This window comes from Brassica napus, chromosome C5, assembly GCF_020379485.1.
Source record: "Brassica napus cultivar Da-Ae chromosome C5, Da-Ae, whole genome shotgun sequence".
NCBI lineage: Eukaryota > Viridiplantae > Streptophyta > Magnoliopsida > Brassicales > Brassicaceae > Brassica > Brassica napus.
The window spans coordinates 48,030,900-48,047,102 of record NC_063448.1 but is presented as its reverse complement, the minus strand read 5'-3'; the positions used below and the strand labels follow the sequence as shown (position 1 = coordinate 48,047,102).

The 16,203-nt window shown below is 33.9% G+C and overlaps 5 protein-coding genes across 5 annotated transcripts; 3 read left to right on the top strand and 2 right to left on the bottom strand.

Annotated features, from left to right (window-relative positions):
- Nucleotides 1–274: 274 nt before the first annotated feature.
- On the top strand, nt 275–2,986 carry LOC106398980 (glucan endo-1,3-beta-glucosidase 14-like). Its single transcript, XM_022703003.2, has 3 exons — nt 275–862; nt 1,045–1,362; nt 1,698–2,986. The coding sequence occupies exons 1-3, from the start codon at nt 377–379 to the stop codon at nt 2,070–2,072; spliced, it is 1,179 nt and encodes a 392-aa protein (XP_022558724.2). The 5' UTR covers nt 275–376; the 3' UTR covers nt 2,073–2,986.
- On the bottom strand, nt 2,897–4,096 carry LOC106401843 (protein LURP-one-related 12-like). Its single transcript, XM_013842449.3, has 2 exons — nt 3,688–4,096; nt 2,897–3,392 (listed from the first exon to the last, which is right to left on the bottom strand). Exons 1-2 carry the CDS (start codon nt 3,949–3,951, stop codon nt 2,997–2,999), a joined length of 660 nt encoding a protein of 219 aa, XP_013697903.1. The 5' UTR covers nt 3,952–4,096; the 3' UTR covers nt 2,897–2,996.
- Nucleotides 4,097–6,767: 2,671 nt separating this feature from the next.
- Nucleotides 6,768–9,108, top strand: LOC106399461 (phosphatidylcholine:diacylglycerol cholinephosphotransferase 1-like). The gene is made up of 3 exons (XM_013839946.3): nt 6,768–7,467; nt 8,045–8,182; nt 8,699–9,108. Exons 1-3 carry the CDS (start codon nt 7,084–7,086, stop codon nt 9,026–9,028), a joined length of 852 nt encoding a protein of 283 aa, XP_013695400.1. The 5' UTR covers nt 6,768–7,083; the 3' UTR covers nt 9,029–9,108.
- A 655-nt stretch (nt 9,109–9,763) lies between these two features.
- On the bottom strand, nt 9,764–11,498 carry LOC106401904 (protein POST-ILLUMINATION CHLOROPHYLL FLUORESCENCE INCREASE, chloroplastic). Its single transcript, XM_013842515.3, has 8 exons — nt 11,269–11,498; nt 11,070–11,178; nt 10,906–10,990; nt 10,738–10,816; nt 10,467–10,580; nt 10,243–10,355; nt 10,063–10,173; nt 9,764–9,976 (listed from the first exon to the last, which is right to left on the bottom strand). The coding sequence occupies exons 1-8, from the start codon at nt 11,336–11,338 to the stop codon at nt 9,854–9,856; spliced, it is 804 nt and encodes a 267-aa protein (XP_013697969.1). The 5' UTR covers nt 11,339–11,498; the 3' UTR covers nt 9,764–9,853.
- A 262-nt stretch (nt 11,499–11,760) lies between these two features.
- Nucleotides 11,761–14,282, top strand: LOC106401219 (palmitoyl-monogalactosyldiacylglycerol delta-7 desaturase, chloroplastic). The gene is made up of 5 exons (XM_013841691.3): nt 11,761–12,458; nt 12,534–12,674; nt 12,758–12,898; nt 13,727–13,833; nt 13,924–14,282. Exons 1-5 carry the CDS (start codon nt 11,934–11,936, stop codon nt 14,123–14,125), a joined length of 1,116 nt encoding a protein of 371 aa, XP_013697145.1. The 5' UTR covers nt 11,761–11,933; the 3' UTR covers nt 14,126–14,282.
- The last annotated feature ends 1,921 nt before the right edge of the window (nt 14,283–16,203 follow it).

Genomic DNA, 16,203 nt, shown 5'->3' with positions numbered 1-16,203 from the left:
GGATAACCAATGTTATAAGATAACTCAGATCAAAGATCAGCAGACTGGTTGATCTTCAAAAGTAGTTTTGATTTTAGTCCAATCTTTATCTGAAGTCAAACAATGGTGACAAGTTTGCCTTAAAAAAAAGGAGAAAGCAAGAAGAAGATTGAGAGCAAAAAGTAAAAACAGTTTTACTTTGAAGGTAAAGTAAGAATCTAATGGTAAAGTAAGAATCTAATGCAAAGAAAGACCCACAACTTACCTTGATTCCTTCCTTTTGCATGGTCCCCGTGACAAAAGTTTAGAATCTTACTATTAATGGACAACACATAGTAGTATAAACTCTTCTTGTTTCCATATTAAGTGCACTGTTTAAAGCATAAATCATTCAAAAATGAAACATTCATGCATGGTTTGCTCTTCTTTATTTCTCTCGCTTCTCTTTGTCTCCTCTATCTTCTCTTCGCAAACGGCCGTAGCATTCATCGGTACATACGGTGTAAACTACGGTCGCATAGCGGATAATCTCCCGTCTCCTCTCGCAGTAGTAACTCTCCTTAAAGCAGCAAAGATCAGAAACATACGTATCTACGACGCTGATCACTCCGTCCTCACAGCATTTCGTAACACAGAGATCGAGATCATTGTTGGCTTAGGCAATGAGTTTCTCAAGGACATTAGTGTTGGAGAAGACCGAGCAATGAATTGGGTTAAAGAAAACGTCGAGCCTTTCATACGTAGCGGTACTAAAATTAGCGGTATAGCTGTGGGAAACGAGATTTTAGGTGGCACCACTGTAGAGCTTTGGGAAGTTCTCTTACCTGCGGCCAAGAATGTTTACTCCGCTCTTCGTCGTCTTGGACTTCACACTAGGGTCGAGGTACGTTACATTATAATCTTGTACTTAAACCAAACAAGTTAAAGTCTTTATCTTCTTGGAACAAAAATTTAAACGTTTTCTAATTTTATATTATCGTTTTTATATTTCATGATTTTCAATTAGGATTTTTGTGGTCCTACATATCTTTTATAGTCTCGAACTTGCTTATTTGCTTTTTATAGGTGTCGAGTCCACACTCGGAGGCTGTGTTTGCGAACTCGTATCCACCGTCGGCTTGCACGTTTAGGGATGATGTGGTGCCGTTTATGAAGCCGTTGTTAGCGTTTTTCTGGCAGATAGGGTCACCGTTCTACATTAACGCATACCCTTTTCTAGCTTATAAATCGGATCCGAGCCATATTGACCTCAACTACGCCCTCTTCGAGCACAGCGATGGCATCTATGACGCCAAAACTAAGCTTCGTTACGATAACATGTTCGATGCTATGGTTGATGCTTCTTATGCTGCTCTCGAGAAAGCTGGCTTCCCAAAAGTGCCGGTAAAGTATTTCTTATAACTATACATATTTAACTTATATTTGGGATTGCTTAAAAATGCCATGTTTTCATAGTAACAACTCATTTATTTTTCTAGTTAATTTAATCTTGTATTTTGAAAGTAGATACACTGGCATAAAATGTAAACGTAAAGGCACACACAAACACTATGTAAACCTTCGAGGCTTTGACTATTTTTTTTTGTTTCTGTTTAAATGTTTAACACAACTTTTATTTATAAATGTAAATGTCAAACGCAAATTCTTTTTGATAACAAGACTAACGTTATCAAAACAAGACTTGTGAACTCGATTTAATCATTCTATTATGTATGCAGGTCATTGTTTCAGAGACCGGATGGGCATCAAAAGGGGACGCAGATGAAGCCGGAGCGACGGTGAAGAACGCGATAACATATAATCGGAATCTGAGAAAACGGCTGAATAAGCGAAAAGGCACGCCGTACAGACCAGACATGGTGGCGAGAGCTTACGTGTTTGCACTATTCAACGAGAATCTGAAACCGGGTCCCACTTCCGAGAGAAACTTCGGCCTTTTTAAACCTGACGGTAGTATTGCCTACGACATTGGTTTCACCGGACTCAAGTACTCTTCTGCCACACGGTCTCGATTTGGGACGTCCTTGAACGCTCTTGTTTCGGCTTTTGTTTTCATGTTTCTAGTTCTTCACCGTTTGTTACCCTTGTCGTGAGAGTTATGTTTTCAAAGATTTATAATTAACGATAACCAAAAAAAAAAATTCTAATTAACCCCTTTGGTTTAGAGAGATGTATTATTTTTAAACCCCGTAAATTCTTGATTTTTTCGATATACCTCCTAACTTTTCAGTGTTAATATAAGAACTTACTGTAATTACATGTGCATGTGTTTATTCATAGTGTAAGGATTATGGCTACGTGCAAGTATCTCTATATAACTAATTGTGCACTTACGAAAGCATGAAAATTTTGATTACGATAACGAATCATATATATTTATAGTGGCCAGTGGGAGCAAGTAGTCAAGATATATCTTCTCTCTTTATTAGATTCCCATGTTAGTAATTATTTTATCGAATCTTTATTCGTCCACCTTCTATTTATGATTTAATAAACTTAGGCACTCTCTGATCTTATGTCAACTGACACCTACAAATAGTAATATATATTCACGAATCACTAGACTTATGTATAAAAATTCCACTTGCCTACACATATGTACATTACACGTTACGTGGTTTAGTAAAGATTAGTTAGTATACGTCGATAGGTCGGTATTGCAGCCAACACCATATATTAATTAAGCTTATAAGTTTATACAACACATGATCAAATTGTTAATTTTTTACGACGCAATTGAAACTCTCGAGATCTAAAAAGTTTTTTGAACAATTTCTGATATAATGCATGTATACATGAATTAAAAAGAAGACAAGAACTTTGTAACATCAACATATAGTCAACAAAGTTCACGAGACATAGACTATATATTATGTAACGTAACAACATTAATGACTGACATACAAACAACCTCAAATGTCCAAATCCAAAGATTTGACAAAACCCAAAGATTAGATTCGATTGGTTTAAAACCTGAACAAAGACTTGACGAGGTGAAAGTGAGAGATAGAGAGAAACTAATCCTCGACAAAAGGGTGTACTTGTTCATCACCAATCTCAACGGGATCATCACCGTTGATCTGGTCAAGCACGAGGACCAAACCCATCGCGAAAGCGCCGTCGAAACCGGGTTTGATCTCGAGAGCGAACACATCTCGTCCAAGCATCACGTTCGTTGACATGTCCACTTTGCGTTTGATCTCAGCCACGGTTCGCTTCTCCGTGTCGTATATGAGACAGCTTCGTAAGGAGAAGTCGCCGTCTATGGTGTACTCTTCTCCGCTTCCGTCGTATACTTCTACTTCCATCGTGCACCGCCCGATTATCGACGATCTCCGAACGCTGAAGATCGGTTTCTGACCCTCCGATCTCTCCCCGAGAAAACCTTCCCACCTCTGATGCAGAGTAGGTCTCTGTTCATTAAAAAACGAGTTAACTCAGTAACTGGTATAGCGACTGACTCAGAACTCGACTAAAACGAATAGTTTATTAGATTCTGTGTAGCTCAAAACAATTCTTTTAGATCCTTTTCTAACCAAAAATAATAATATTCATCGAAGTTAGACCAATAATTCAAGATTATCAAGAACAAGAAACGATACACATTCAATAAAACTTCTTTACAATTATATAATCCACCAGAGAGAGACGATATATGGATCAACTTAATATAATAATTTTATAGTAGTTAATTAAATGGTTTTTAACCTTGCGTTTAACGGTGAGGAGACACTTTCCGGTGGCGTCCATGAGGACCAACTCGTCGTTATCTCTACCGTAGGAATCGACCCTAAAGATGATATCGCCGTTACAGTCGTAGGCGGTGAAACCATCGCCGGTGTGGAAGAGAGATGTTTTGCAGACGGTAAGTGGTTTGTCTTCATCGTATAGATAAGCTTTGTCCACCACAACTCTTCTTTCTCCCATCTTCTTTTCTTCTTTTGGAGCCTTCTTCTCTTCAACTAATTCCATTTTTTTTATTTGGTGTGTGGCCTTTGTGGGTGTGCGGAAGTTAGATTTTGCAATTTGATTAACGAATGATTATGATATGGACACTCTCTCCTCCTCCTTCCCAAGGATTCTATTTATACACATACACAGACGCGCGTGACGCGTATATTTATTTTGACGATAAAATATCTATTACTATTTATATTAGTCTCCTTCCGAAAGCCTATTGGGCAGAAATTAAAAGTCGTATATATGTAAATTTTTTATTATTTGATAACATGGGATGGCTTGGCATTTTTTTTTTGACTAAATTCAAATCATATTCTAGATGTGTTTACATGTCTCTTTTAATATTCAGTATTAAATATAAAATTATTGTTTACATGTCTCTTTTAATATTCAGTATTAAATATAAAATTATTATGATCAATTTAAAACTAGTTAAAATATTTCTTATTCTTTATATAAAAATATTATTTTTCTACATATTTTATATGAACTTTAACACTTAGATATAATATTTTTATTGGTATCTCAAACTGAATTCCAATTGAAAACTGAATAATTTTTTACACCATCCAATTAGATTAACAAACAAAGTTTTGATATTATATTAAATTTAAATTTATCATAAATTTAATTTAAAGTTATTTAAAAATAAGTAAATTGGTCTTTACTTTTTATGCTAGTTAAATATATATATATATATCTATAATATTATTCTAAGCACAATATATATTACGTTATATATAATCTTACCAAAATATATTTACATATCTAAGAAAATAATCAATCTAAATGCAAATAAAAATTTAATAAAAATTAACTATATTTATAATAATATATTATAGTTTTATTTGCAATTCAATATACCCAAGTGATAAACAAATTGATTGTTGATTCAAAATACAACCAAACTGACTAGATATAACATACCCAAAATCATATGTCTAATTAAAATAATATAAATTATACATATAAATTGTAAATTTATTTAAAAGCAAAGTAAATATTAATTAATTATAATGTCGCACGTTCATGACCATGGGAGAATCACCAAGTATATATATTGTGAGACCATAATATGCAGTACCATAAAAATAACGAATGTTCATAACAAGATGTGCTAAAAAAGAGAAGAAAAGTTCATTACAAGTTTGTATATGGATAGTTTTAACAACGTTGTTTAATGTGTTTTTAGTCGACATATGTTATTTATTCACACAGCCGCTTTATTATTGTAACTTTGTAAATGATGACTTAATAACTGCACACTTTACGTATGGTTGAGTCTTTACTGAGAAAAAAAAAAGAAACTGGAAATTGATGGATGTGGTGAGTGCATAATTCTAAATCAGAATCTATATTATTGTGAGATCTATTTGTACGTCGATACTTTTTATTAAAGTTAAGAAATAATGAATCAAAGAAACATCAACAATGGCCCAAATCCAAGCATAGACCATTTTAGACAAACCCGTCTGATTGAGTGATTAGACAGGCACGTAGTAGTCTAGTTTGTGTGAAAAACATACAAAATCACCATCGCCTTGAGTTTCGTTAATATGTAGACAATTACATGATTTACATTTTGTATACCTTTGAGAATTTAAATAATTATCTTAAATCTGTATGAATCTATAAAATTTAAAATTCTTCTATACAACTAAATTTCAGAGTTTATTCTATAACCGATTATGTTTATATGCATACCTACTATAAACGTCTTCTATGTTTTCGTTTACTACATTGTGGAAGTTCAATACTTAGTCCCGAATTGGGTAATTGGAATAAGTATTGGAATTTAAGTATGCAAGTACTTTGATGGAAAAGATATCCAAGTCTCGTTTTTTTCAAAGTATTGATAAAAAAAATAGGATTTGTTTTAGTTAAAAAGATACATTGAATTCCATTAAAATTCACCATAACTGAATTCTAATTAAATTTAAAAAATATCGAATAACATTGGTTTTCAATGGATTTAAATTTTATTTACCAAATACTCAATCCAATAACACTGAATTTAGGTATGGATTTAAATTCCACTCAATTCTATAAAATAACTCAATTCAATAACACCCTCTAAACCACCGATATGATTTTGGGTGGTACGGTGGGTTCCAGAAAGATTCTAAACGTTTTAAGTTTTTTTTTTTTTTGACAGCAAACGTTTTAAGTTTGAAATCTACCATTTAGATTTATTTATATGTGTGATTAGATAATGTGAGTATCTAACTTTTATATAAAATTCTTAGACTTATTTATTGTCGATACTAGATGATTAATCAGAGGCTTTCGCGGTTTGGAGAACTAAAAAAACTTAAATCTTTTTTTTTCAATACTTATCTTAAAAAAGCGTCAAAGATGATTGCGCCCAAAAAATAAAATATAATACTCAGTTGAATAAACTAATGTCTGATGCATACAACGAAGCATCAAATCTCTTGATATTCTCCATAATCTTGAATTAGAGTATATACACATTGTTAGCACTTAATATGCATACACACACCACTAACATGTTTTTGTCTGAAAACTATAATTATTTTAGTAACGAGAGAATCTCATAGTCTTATATCTATAATCTCTTCATTTTATTTTAAGTGTCATTTTAAATTTGTTTACACAGATTTTGTATATTTTCCAAATAAAATATCATTAAGTATACATTTAATCATATTTTTGACCAATCAAAAATAAAATGGAAAATATAAATATTTATAAAGCATAGAAAATCGATAAATTTTGCATTAAAATTCTATAACAATAATTATTTTGTATCAAAAAATTTACTTTACAACAATATTTATTATAAAAATTAGGGAACAATTCTTTTGGTCGTCTAAAATATCAAACTTGACATATAAAAATTAGGGAACATTTCATTTGGTCGTCTAAAATATCAAACTTAACATATAAAAAGAACTTAACAACATGTTGGTACAAAAGTAAAGTAAAGCCCAACAAAGAGAGAAAACAGAGAAAAAAATAATAAGGCAAAGACTTTGCGTAAACGTAGCTCTCGAAACTCAATACTCATCGTTTTCGTATGAATTTTTGTAGACCAAACAATCTTCCTTCCACAGTTCACAAAATATAAAACAATACCTCCTTCGAAATCTCTGCCTCTTATATAACCCATCTCTGACGCTTATGTCAACTGAAACTGGCGTCCCTCTCCGTCGCAGATCTAACTCTCTTAACGGACATCACTCTAACGACGTCGCCTTTGACGGAACCGTCCCATCAATGGAGAACAACATTGTTAAGAAAACAGACGACGGCTACGCCAATGGAGGAGGAAAGGCGTCGTTTATGACATGGACGGCGCGTGACGCTATCTACGTGGCGAGAGTCCATTGGATACCGTGTGTGTTCGCGCTTGGAGTTCTGTTCTTCATGGGCGTCGAGTATACGCTTCAGATGATTCCCGCGAGGTCTGAGCCGTTCGATGTTGGGTTTGTGGCCACGCGCTCTCTGAACCGCGTCTTGGCAAATTCACCGGGTCTTAACACCGTTTTAGCCGCACTAAACACGGTATGCAGAGAGAGAGATTAACTTAGGGGTTAAAACAACTATTAAATGATTTATCATCAATTCCTCATGCCTCACCTAACTTTTTGTTTTTTTTTCTTTATCATTTAAATCGTAAGTAATAAATTATTGAATTAGTCAAATAAATTAAATTGTGGTAGTGATGGGAACAAATCTCAGATCTTTTCCTTTATTTTGTGAGGTGATTAATTCTCCGGCTGGAATTTTGCTGTCAACTGTAAACATCAACATGCAATGAAATTTCCTAAGAGTGGAATAATGGTGTTAGTAGATAAACTAGTGGACACAAATGTATTTAATGTAATCGCTTTGTTTAGTAGTTAAGTCTAATCTTCTTTTTAACAACTGCCATTTTGTTTGTTTGTTTCTTTATAACGAAATAGTTGCACTATAGTAGTATAATAGAATGCTTTATAAACTTTAAAGTTAAAACCCATTAAAAAGTAACACATGGGTGATATGGAGACGTGATCACATGCAATGCAAAGAGATTGGATAGATTTGACTTTTGTACTTTTTAACTATTTAAAACTTTTGTTTGGATGGTGGTGGGAGACAGGTGTTCGTAGGGATGCAAACTACGTATATTGTATGGACATGGTTGATGGAAGGAAGACCACGAGCCACCATCTCGGCTTGCTTCATGTTTACTTGTCGCGGTATTCTTGGTTACTCTACTCAGCTCCCTCTCCCTCAGGTCCCAATCTTTACATCTCACTCTCTCTATGAAAAATATAGATTATAATAACTAAATGATGTTGTAACAAAATAGATGAATTATGTAAAGTCGCCAAATATTGTTGGGCGTCTGATTTTCTCCCTTGGCCACTACCGTATAGGAAACAGGTTGTAACTTTATATGAATATATACCCAAATGTTTTGATAACCTGGACTCTAATTAAAGATTAATATCTCACAAAACAATTAGTTTATGAATTTTATGTTCATTTTGAATAGGGTTAAGTTATTTAGTATGATGTCAAATACAGTACTAGTATATTGAAAACGATAGTATTTAATTTGAAATAAAAGCAGTAATTTGATTATAAGCAATGAGAGGGTAATTGTAGTGGTTTGTATTTACTTCTTTAACTTGCGGGGGTTAGGTTAGTTAATTAGTAGTATCATCATAATTAGGCATTACTATGTCTCGTTGCTGTTAACATGTTGTATTAAAAAGTGTCAAAAGCAATTATTTGACTTTTTTTACAGGAGTTTTTAGGATCAGGAGTCGATTTTCCTGTGGGAAACGTCTCATTCTTCCTTTTCTACTCGGGTCACGTCGCCGGTTCGATGATAGCATCCTTAGACATGAGGAGAATGCAGAGGTTGAGACTAGCAATGCTTTTTGACATCCTCAATGTATTACAATCGATAAGGCTGCTCGGGACGAGAGGACATTACACCATCGATCTTGCTGTCGGAGTTGGCGCTGGGATTCTCTTTGACTCGTTGGCCGGGAAGTACGAAGAGATGATGAGCAAAAGACACAATTTAGGCAATGGTTTTAGTTTGATTTCTAAAGACTCGCTAGTCAATTAATTTTGTTTTCTTTTTAAATGTTTAGTTGAACTTGAAAATATATTAAATTTAATTGATGTCCAATGAATTAAATTTATTTTCTTTCCGATGATTCTGACTGAAAAGGATTAGATAGCAGTTTAACCTAACTAAACCTGTACGTTGTTGTGAAGTTATAGGAGTTTCTTATCGTCTTTGTACAACTATTTCATTCAAGTCAATGTTAGGAGTTACAGGTGAGGTGAGACTGCCAAAACTCATTGGCTACCACTTAGTGAACTTTGAATGTACTTCTTCACTATTTTTAGTGAGCATGTGTCTTGTTTTCCATTGGTAGGTGAAGTGGATTTCGTATAAGTTAACGGGACAGGTACACCGATCCATGATTATTATTCATTAATAGTTTGGTCCACGGAAAGCAATAGATCATACTTTATTTACGGTCTTTTTGTTGTTCAGAAGTTTCCCCAATGTATGTTAGTTCAAGTAATAAATAGATCAACATGTTAACATTTCTAAATAGTCGGTGGCTAAAGAGAGTCAGATTTTTTAAGTATCAAGCTCTTTTATAATTAAATAAAAATCACTGAGTGACATTTCAGTTACTACATGTATACTAACATACTATTAAATACCGAACCACACGTCTGTGCTCGGGCGGTACAAGACGTTCTGTGGATCTCTAAGAAACCCGAATTTAAATCTGCTGCTAACCCAGATAAATACGGCGCGTGGCAGAACTTTTCACATTCTTTCTCCAGAAGAAAGGTTTACCTTGTTTTTTTACTATTATATACTAAAACCAACATATCTGTGTGTATATATTTACATGAATAAAGATGAGTTCTATTCATCAGAATCAGATAACTCAAGAGGGCAAGAGCCATCATCAACATTAGCCAACGGGTTGAAATGTTCTGAGTTTGTATCCATGCACCCAGGAACAAGGTCCAGATTGCATCTATCTCCCTGAAATATGTTAAGAACCTTAAATATGTTAAAAAGTGTATATAACAAATGAATTGTAGTATATATATAGTTGGTTAGATACATACTCCTTCGACCGTCAAGTTGGCAATCATAGTGCACCGTGTTGCAACTATGTTCGAGTCAGGAAATATTGCTCTCTCACAGGCTCCATCTTGGCTCAACTCTTTAGCTAGACCCTATTAATGAGTTTTTTTTGGGTGTTAATGCACAAATAAATGTACAGTACTAGATTGTACGTCCAGTACCTCATTGAAGAACTCAATAGGTTTGTTTTGCCATCGCTTGGGGACTTGGAACTGAAGTCTGTATGGACCATCCCAATCGACTCCATTGGTGAACGAGAATATCAAATTCACAGCTGAAAATAATTCACAGAAAAAAGAAAATGTCAAAAAATTATACTACTTATAAAACTATTTTATCACATAAGAATTAGTAGTGCTCTGGTTTTGATTATGTAAAAACGGACCATGCTTAGGAATGCAAATCTGCATAGTGTAAATGGGAGAATCGGCTTTGCCTCGATCTTTCTTAAGCATTGCTCTTGGTTCTCCACCACACATGATTGGTTGGTTAAATCCTCCTGCACCATTAGTAACCAGTTGAATAATTTCTTTCCATTTTTATTAGTCCATAGGACTGGACTATGTAAACCCCATAAATGAGTCTTAGTTACCAGCGTCAACTAATTGGGAAAATTTTCAAATAAAAGTTAATAAGATGTTGTATGAGAAACTCACCGTTGAAAGCAACCCCATAGTCCTCGTTAGGAGTGAGTTTGGTTGCAGCTGGATTGTAGAAAAGTTTCAACTTCTCACCCTAATTAATTTAAGAAAGTTTTATAAGAGGTTTGAGTTAACGAGCCTAAACTTTGATGTTAGCATGAGAAAATTGCTAGAGAAATTTACCGCGGTTGGAGGAAGCCCGTTCATGGTTTTCCAGAACACTGGAGCTGTCCCCATCTCGAACATTGCCCATGAAGGAAGCTTATATCTACACAAATTAATCAACCATCAACTATGTTAATCTATACTTTTATTCTTATATCAATCAAACTAACAAGAAGACATACTCTTTGATCTCTTCGAGGGGTGCAAGAGTGGTGGCAACAGCTTTTACTTGCAGCTCAAGTTTACTCCTTGGAAATCTCCTCTGTATTGGACTAACCGTTGAACTGTACACTATATATGTGTTTTAAAAAGCATCAGATTTTACATGCTATAGATCATTGAGTATACAAATTAACAACAAAGAAGTAGAATAAGACTTACAAAAATTGCGTTTAGAGGATAAAGGCTGCGAAGGAGATACAAAAACGGCGGTGTTAGCAGCTGCAGCCATGGGAACCGATCTGATGATAAAACTCTTTTGAAATGGATGAATGAAGAGTAATTAATATATAGCTTCAAGATAAGGGTTTATTTACCACCACAGACACAAAATATCTTTTACAGATTTTTTTTTCTTGGCAGATGAAAACAAAGACTTTGAAGTCTCCTAAACAGAAATATCTTGTTTGAATTGTCGGAACCCATTCACATTCTTGGAATTTTCTTAATTAGATAAGGAGAAATGGGCCACAATCAAAGTAAAGCCCATTTTAGGTTAATCAATCTAAGCCCAGGTTAAGAGAATCCGAATTTAGACTAACGGGGCGATTTGTTAAGTTGCAAAGAACATCAAGGACTATCTCAGCAAAACCAAAAAAAGAAGATCCGTGGTTTAGTTGAGTGCCCCAAATTGGCAATCCAAATCCCTAGACCACCTTATCTTCTCTCTTTAGCCACAAAGACGAGATCTTTGGACACGTCTCTGTCACTACAACAACACAACAGCTTGTGAACATACAAAAAAGACCGACCCTGATTTTATACATAGTATATATGTAGGGTTTAACTACTCTCATCTTCTCCTTCTCTCGGCTATCACGTCAACAATGGCGTCTCTTCTGACCTCTCCCTTAGCAAAGCCCAAACCTTTCTTCCTCTCTTCCCCTCCACGACCTCTAACCACTTCACCGCCGTTAAATCTCGCCGGAATCTCACTCACCCACAACCAAAAGCTCGCTCCTTTCAAGCTCCCGAGCCTCGTCTCCTCCGCATTTAAGAAGAGAGATGTCGCCGCATCAGCTGCAGCTGCCTCTGAGTCTGGAGATTACAGAAGGATAATGCTTTCGGATGTGATGGTGAAGAAGAAGACGGACAAAGCGGTTTGGTGGGAGAGAGAGTGGACGTCGATGGATTTTGGCGCCGTTGCTGTGGTTGTCTCGATGCATTTGCTTAGCCTCTTGGCTCCGTTTCAGTTTAACTGGAGAGCTGTTTCGGTTGCTTTTGTGCTTTATATTGTCACAGGTCTTCTGGGGATTACTCTGTCTTTCCATAGGAATCTGACTCATAGAAGCTTCAAGCTTCCTAAGTGGCTTGAGTACTTGTTTGCTTATTGTGGAGCTCAGGCTCTTCAGGTGAGTGTAGTTTTGTCCTCTGTATAATGAATGGCATGTTGAGTTGTGTAATTGATGGTGTGTTGTTTTCTTCAGGGGCATCCGATTGATTGGGTGAGTACGCATAGGTACCATCATCAGTTCTGTGATTCGGACAAAGATCCTCATAGCCCACTTGAAGGGTTTTGGTTTAGTCACATGAATTGGATGTTTGATACCAATACCATCACGCAAAGGGTAAGGGTTTGTTTTGTTTCTTTCTCGTATTAAGATGTATTGTCTGTTTGTTTATTGGTGCTGTCTCTTGTCATGTTTGAAAGGTTGGAGAGCCTAATAATGTTGGGGATTTGGAGAAGCAGCCGTTCTATCAGTTCCTTAAAAACACATACATTTGGCATCCGGTGGCTCTCGCGACTGCTCTATACGCAATGGGTGGCTTCCCCTTCATCGTTTGGGGAATGGTATGTTACTTTGCATTTTGAATTCATCTCCGTTAATTTCAAGAACGGGATATAGATTAGGACTATGATGTGTGTTGTAGCTTGGCCAAAACAGAACTAGTCCGCCACCTTTTTTTTTGTGTGGCTGACAGTCAATTTGGTGGGCCAAATCTTCTCCATTTGATCAATCTTTGTCAACTTGCCTTTTTGTCTTGTCGTTTAGTGCAACTTAGGTTATTGACCTTAGGCCACGCAAGTTGTGTTAGTTGAATAAAGCAGAGAACCACAAGTAAAAATATCTGATCTATCTGGCTTCATACTCTTCTCGTGTATGGGACTGAATTTGATTTTGCTTGTATTTAGATACAAAACGCCATTTGTGCATATGCTTAAAAGTGTAAACTACATTTGCAATTTCCTAAACGGCACATGAAAAAACTTGATTTTCCTGACCTTTTATGTCTCATCCGTTAAAACTCTAATCTTTTCAGTCAATTTGGTGGGCCAATCTCTTCCATTTGATCAACATCTTAGACAAGTTGCTTTTTTCTGTCTTGTCATTTAGTGCAACTTAGGTTATTGAACTTATGCAAACGCAAGTTGTATTAATTTAGTAAAGCAGAGAACCACAAGTAAACAATATCTGATCTATCTATCTGGCTCGTACTCTTCTCGTGAATGGGACTGAATTTGATTTTGCTTGTATTCAGTTACAAAACACCATTTTTGCATATGCTTAAAAGTGTAAATTACATTTGCAGTTTCGTAAACGGCACATGAAAAAACTTTATTTTGCTGACCCATTATGTCTCATCCCTTTCAACTCTAATCTTTTTTCTGTTCTTGCAGGGTGTAAGAATAGTATGGGTATATCATATAACTTGGCTAGTGAACTCAGCTTGTCACGTTTGGGGAAACCAAGCTTGGAACACTGGAGACTTGTCTAAAAACAACTGGTAAAATTCATCATCCATCAAATCCTTAAACAACTTGGTCCGTTGAGATATTTATTTTTATATATAATTGTATTATGATTTTTTTTTCAGGTGGGTAGCAGCTCTAGCATTTGGAGAAGGATGGCACAACAATCACCATGCTTTTGAGTTCTCTGCTCGACATGGACTTGAATGGTGGCAATTTGATATGACTTGGTACGTCGTTAGGTTCCTTCAAGCCATTGGATTAGCAACCGAAGTTAAGCTGCCATCAGAAGCTCAGAAACAAAGAATGGCACTTACCAGTGATTGATAGTAGAACTATGTGGTCATCACCGGAAATCAAAACTGTTGTACTATTCGAGCTATGAAAATTAAAGAGGTTTTGTTTTTTGGTGTTTTTTACATATAATGGTATATATCTATGATTGTATGTGACAAACGATGAATCTTAAGTATCTATTATTACATTCAGTACACAAAAACAAAATAAATGATAACAAAATAGTTACATTCATAATGAAAACTTTTTAACAAAAAGAAAAATTCATACTTATACTATTAAAAGAGGATAATCCTCAAAAAATCTACTTGAAAAAATCGTTGTACCTATTCATTTTTGACCCAACCTACATAATATACAACCAAATATTATAGCAATCCCTTATTCTAAAAATCAAATAACAACCTACAACTTTTAAAATATCTACGTACGCTAAGGTCTTGCATATTGACTCATTTTTCTACTCGATCATGGGTTTGAAATATCTAAATAAACCATAGTTTATACCAACTTCACACCGCCATGCGTTAAAGTTTTGGGGATTGCCGGATTAGTTAAGAGTTTGGGTATTGACTCCTTTTTGTACACGATCGTTCGAAGGAAAATTATGATTGTCATGGGGGAAAGGAAATAATATACAAACATCTTTGCTGTATTTATGTTACAAAACTGTGAATATGAGGTAAGTTTTGGAGGTCAAGGAGTTTATAAAAAAGAATCACTGATCATGATCATGGTGGCACACAGTTCCAGTCTGGATGATCGATAACATACAAATCTATTATTATAATTCCTACATTTATTAATAATGACTAATGATTCAAATATTATTTGCAGTGTAAAGGACCAAGATGATCTAGAATAAAAGTCGGATGATTTTAACTACATTTTCAAATATTGGATAGCCTAACAACATATTCTAACAATAAACATTTATCACATTTTTCATTTTAATCAAATAGTGTGATTAATGATAATACTTATAAGATTTTACTCTTTTAGAAAATTTAAATATTAGTTTTAAATAATTGTATTTTATTTACAAAATATTACTGAACACTTGAAATTTTATTTTAATTGAATTCGTAGTCGCTTCCCAAAAAAACTTATTTGACTAATTTGTATACCAAATTAAGACGTTGGCTAAATAAATATTAAGATAATAAAACTTAAATAATTTTTATTATAAATTTAAATTTTAAATTCAAAATAAACAGAAATATTATAATAACGAAAAACTAATACTGAAGTTTAACAATAATTGTTTTTCTATGATCATTCTTTTCATTTTTAACAACATGGTAAAAGTTGTCATTAAAAATATAAATTAATATTTTATTTTATTTCATGTACAATTAAAAGTATAACAAAATTTACTAATTTTTAAAAATAAAAAATATTACCAGTTCTTTCCGATTTTTTAACGGATTAACCAGAGTATCAGATCGTGGGTTAATAATAATTTTTAATCATATTTTATCGCAAACCAGATTATATACATGTAACAGATTTGCTGCGTATCTAGGTAGGATATGAAAATATTGACTTTACCTATCACGCTAACAAACAAAAACAAACGAAGTTTTCTCCCATGTAACTTAAAAATTAAGAGATTTCAAACCTTTCAAAATAGGATAATGAATAAAATAGAAAATCATTCATTCATAAAAGTAATACACTACAATATTCGGATGAGAGTGTAAATTTTTATAATTATAAAACTAAAATTTGTTTGCATATACAGTAGAACCTCTATAAATTAATACTCGATAAATTAATAATTTCTATAAATTAATAAATTTCACCGGTTCCAATTTGGATCGCTCCGAAATTTGACACAAATCGATAAAATAATAAGATAATATTTTTTTTAGAAAATTCTATGTAAATATATGATCCCATTAAAATAATAATCTCTATAAATTAATAAATTTTGCCGGTTCCAATTTGGTCCAGTTCAAAATTTGACACAAATCGATAAAATAATAAGATAATATTTTTTTATTAGAAAATTCTATGTAAATAAATGATCTCATTAAAATAAAAAATTAATAATTCATATGTATACATATTTTATATAAGTAAGAAACTATTATTATATTGTTTGT

Excerpts from the sequence above, each read along its gene's own strand:
- LOC106398980 (XM_022703003.2), top strand. The coding sequence starts at position 377 with ATGAAACATTCATGCATGGTTTGCTCTTCTTTATTTCTCTCGCTTCTC. Across the intron at positions 863-1,044 it reads GACTTCACACTAGGGTCGAG|GTGTCGAGTCCACACTCGGA; the intron begins GTACGTTACATT and ends TGCTTTTTATAG. Across the intron at positions 1,363-1,697 it reads CTGGCTTCCCAAAAGTGCCG|GTCATTGTTTCAGAGACCGG; the intron begins GTAAAGTATTTC and ends TTATGTATGCAG.
- LOC106401843 (XM_013842449.3), bottom strand. The coding sequence starts at position 3,951 with ATGGAATTAGTTGAAGAGAAGAAGGCTCCAAAAGAAGAAAAGAAGATG. Across the intron at positions 3,393-3,687 it reads TCCTCACCGTTAAACGCAAG|AGACCTACTCTGCATCAGAG; the intron begins GTTAAAAACCAT and ends TTTAATGAACAG.
- LOC106399461 (XM_013839946.3), top strand. The coding sequence starts at position 7,084 with ATGTCAACTGAAACTGGCGTCCCTCTCCGTCGCAGATCTAACTCTCTT. Across the intron at positions 7,468-8,044 it reads TTTTAGCCGCACTAAACACG|GTGTTCGTAGGGATGCAAAC; the intron begins GTATGCAGAGAG and ends GGTGGGAGACAG. Across the intron at positions 8,183-8,698 it reads CTCAGCTCCCTCTCCCTCAG|GAGTTTTTAGGATCAGGAGT; the intron begins GTCCCAATCTTT and ends CTTTTTTTACAG.
- LOC106401904 (XM_013842515.3), bottom strand. The coding sequence starts at position 11,338 with ATGGCTGCAGCTGCTAACACCGCCGTTTTTGTATCTCCTTCGCAGCCT. Across the intron at positions 10,991-11,069 it reads CCCCTCGAAGAGATCAAAGA|ATATAAGCTTCCTTCATGGG; the intron begins GTATGTCTTCTT and ends TAATTTGTGTAG. Across the intron at positions 10,817-10,905 it reads ACGGGCTTCCTCCAACCGCG|GGTGAGAAGTTGAAACTTTT; the intron begins GTAAATTTCTCT and ends TAAATTAATTAG.
- LOC106401219 (XM_013841691.3), top strand. The coding sequence starts at position 11,934 with ATGGCGTCTCTTCTGACCTCTCCCTTAGCAAAGCCCAAACCTTTCTTC. Across the intron at positions 12,459-12,533 it reads GTGGAGCTCAGGCTCTTCAG|GGGCATCCGATTGATTGGGT; the intron begins GTGAGTGTAGTT and ends TGTTTTCTTCAG. Across the intron at positions 12,899-13,726 it reads CCTTCATCGTTTGGGGAATG|GGTGTAAGAATAGTATGGGT; the intron begins GTATGTTACTTT and ends CTGTTCTTGCAG.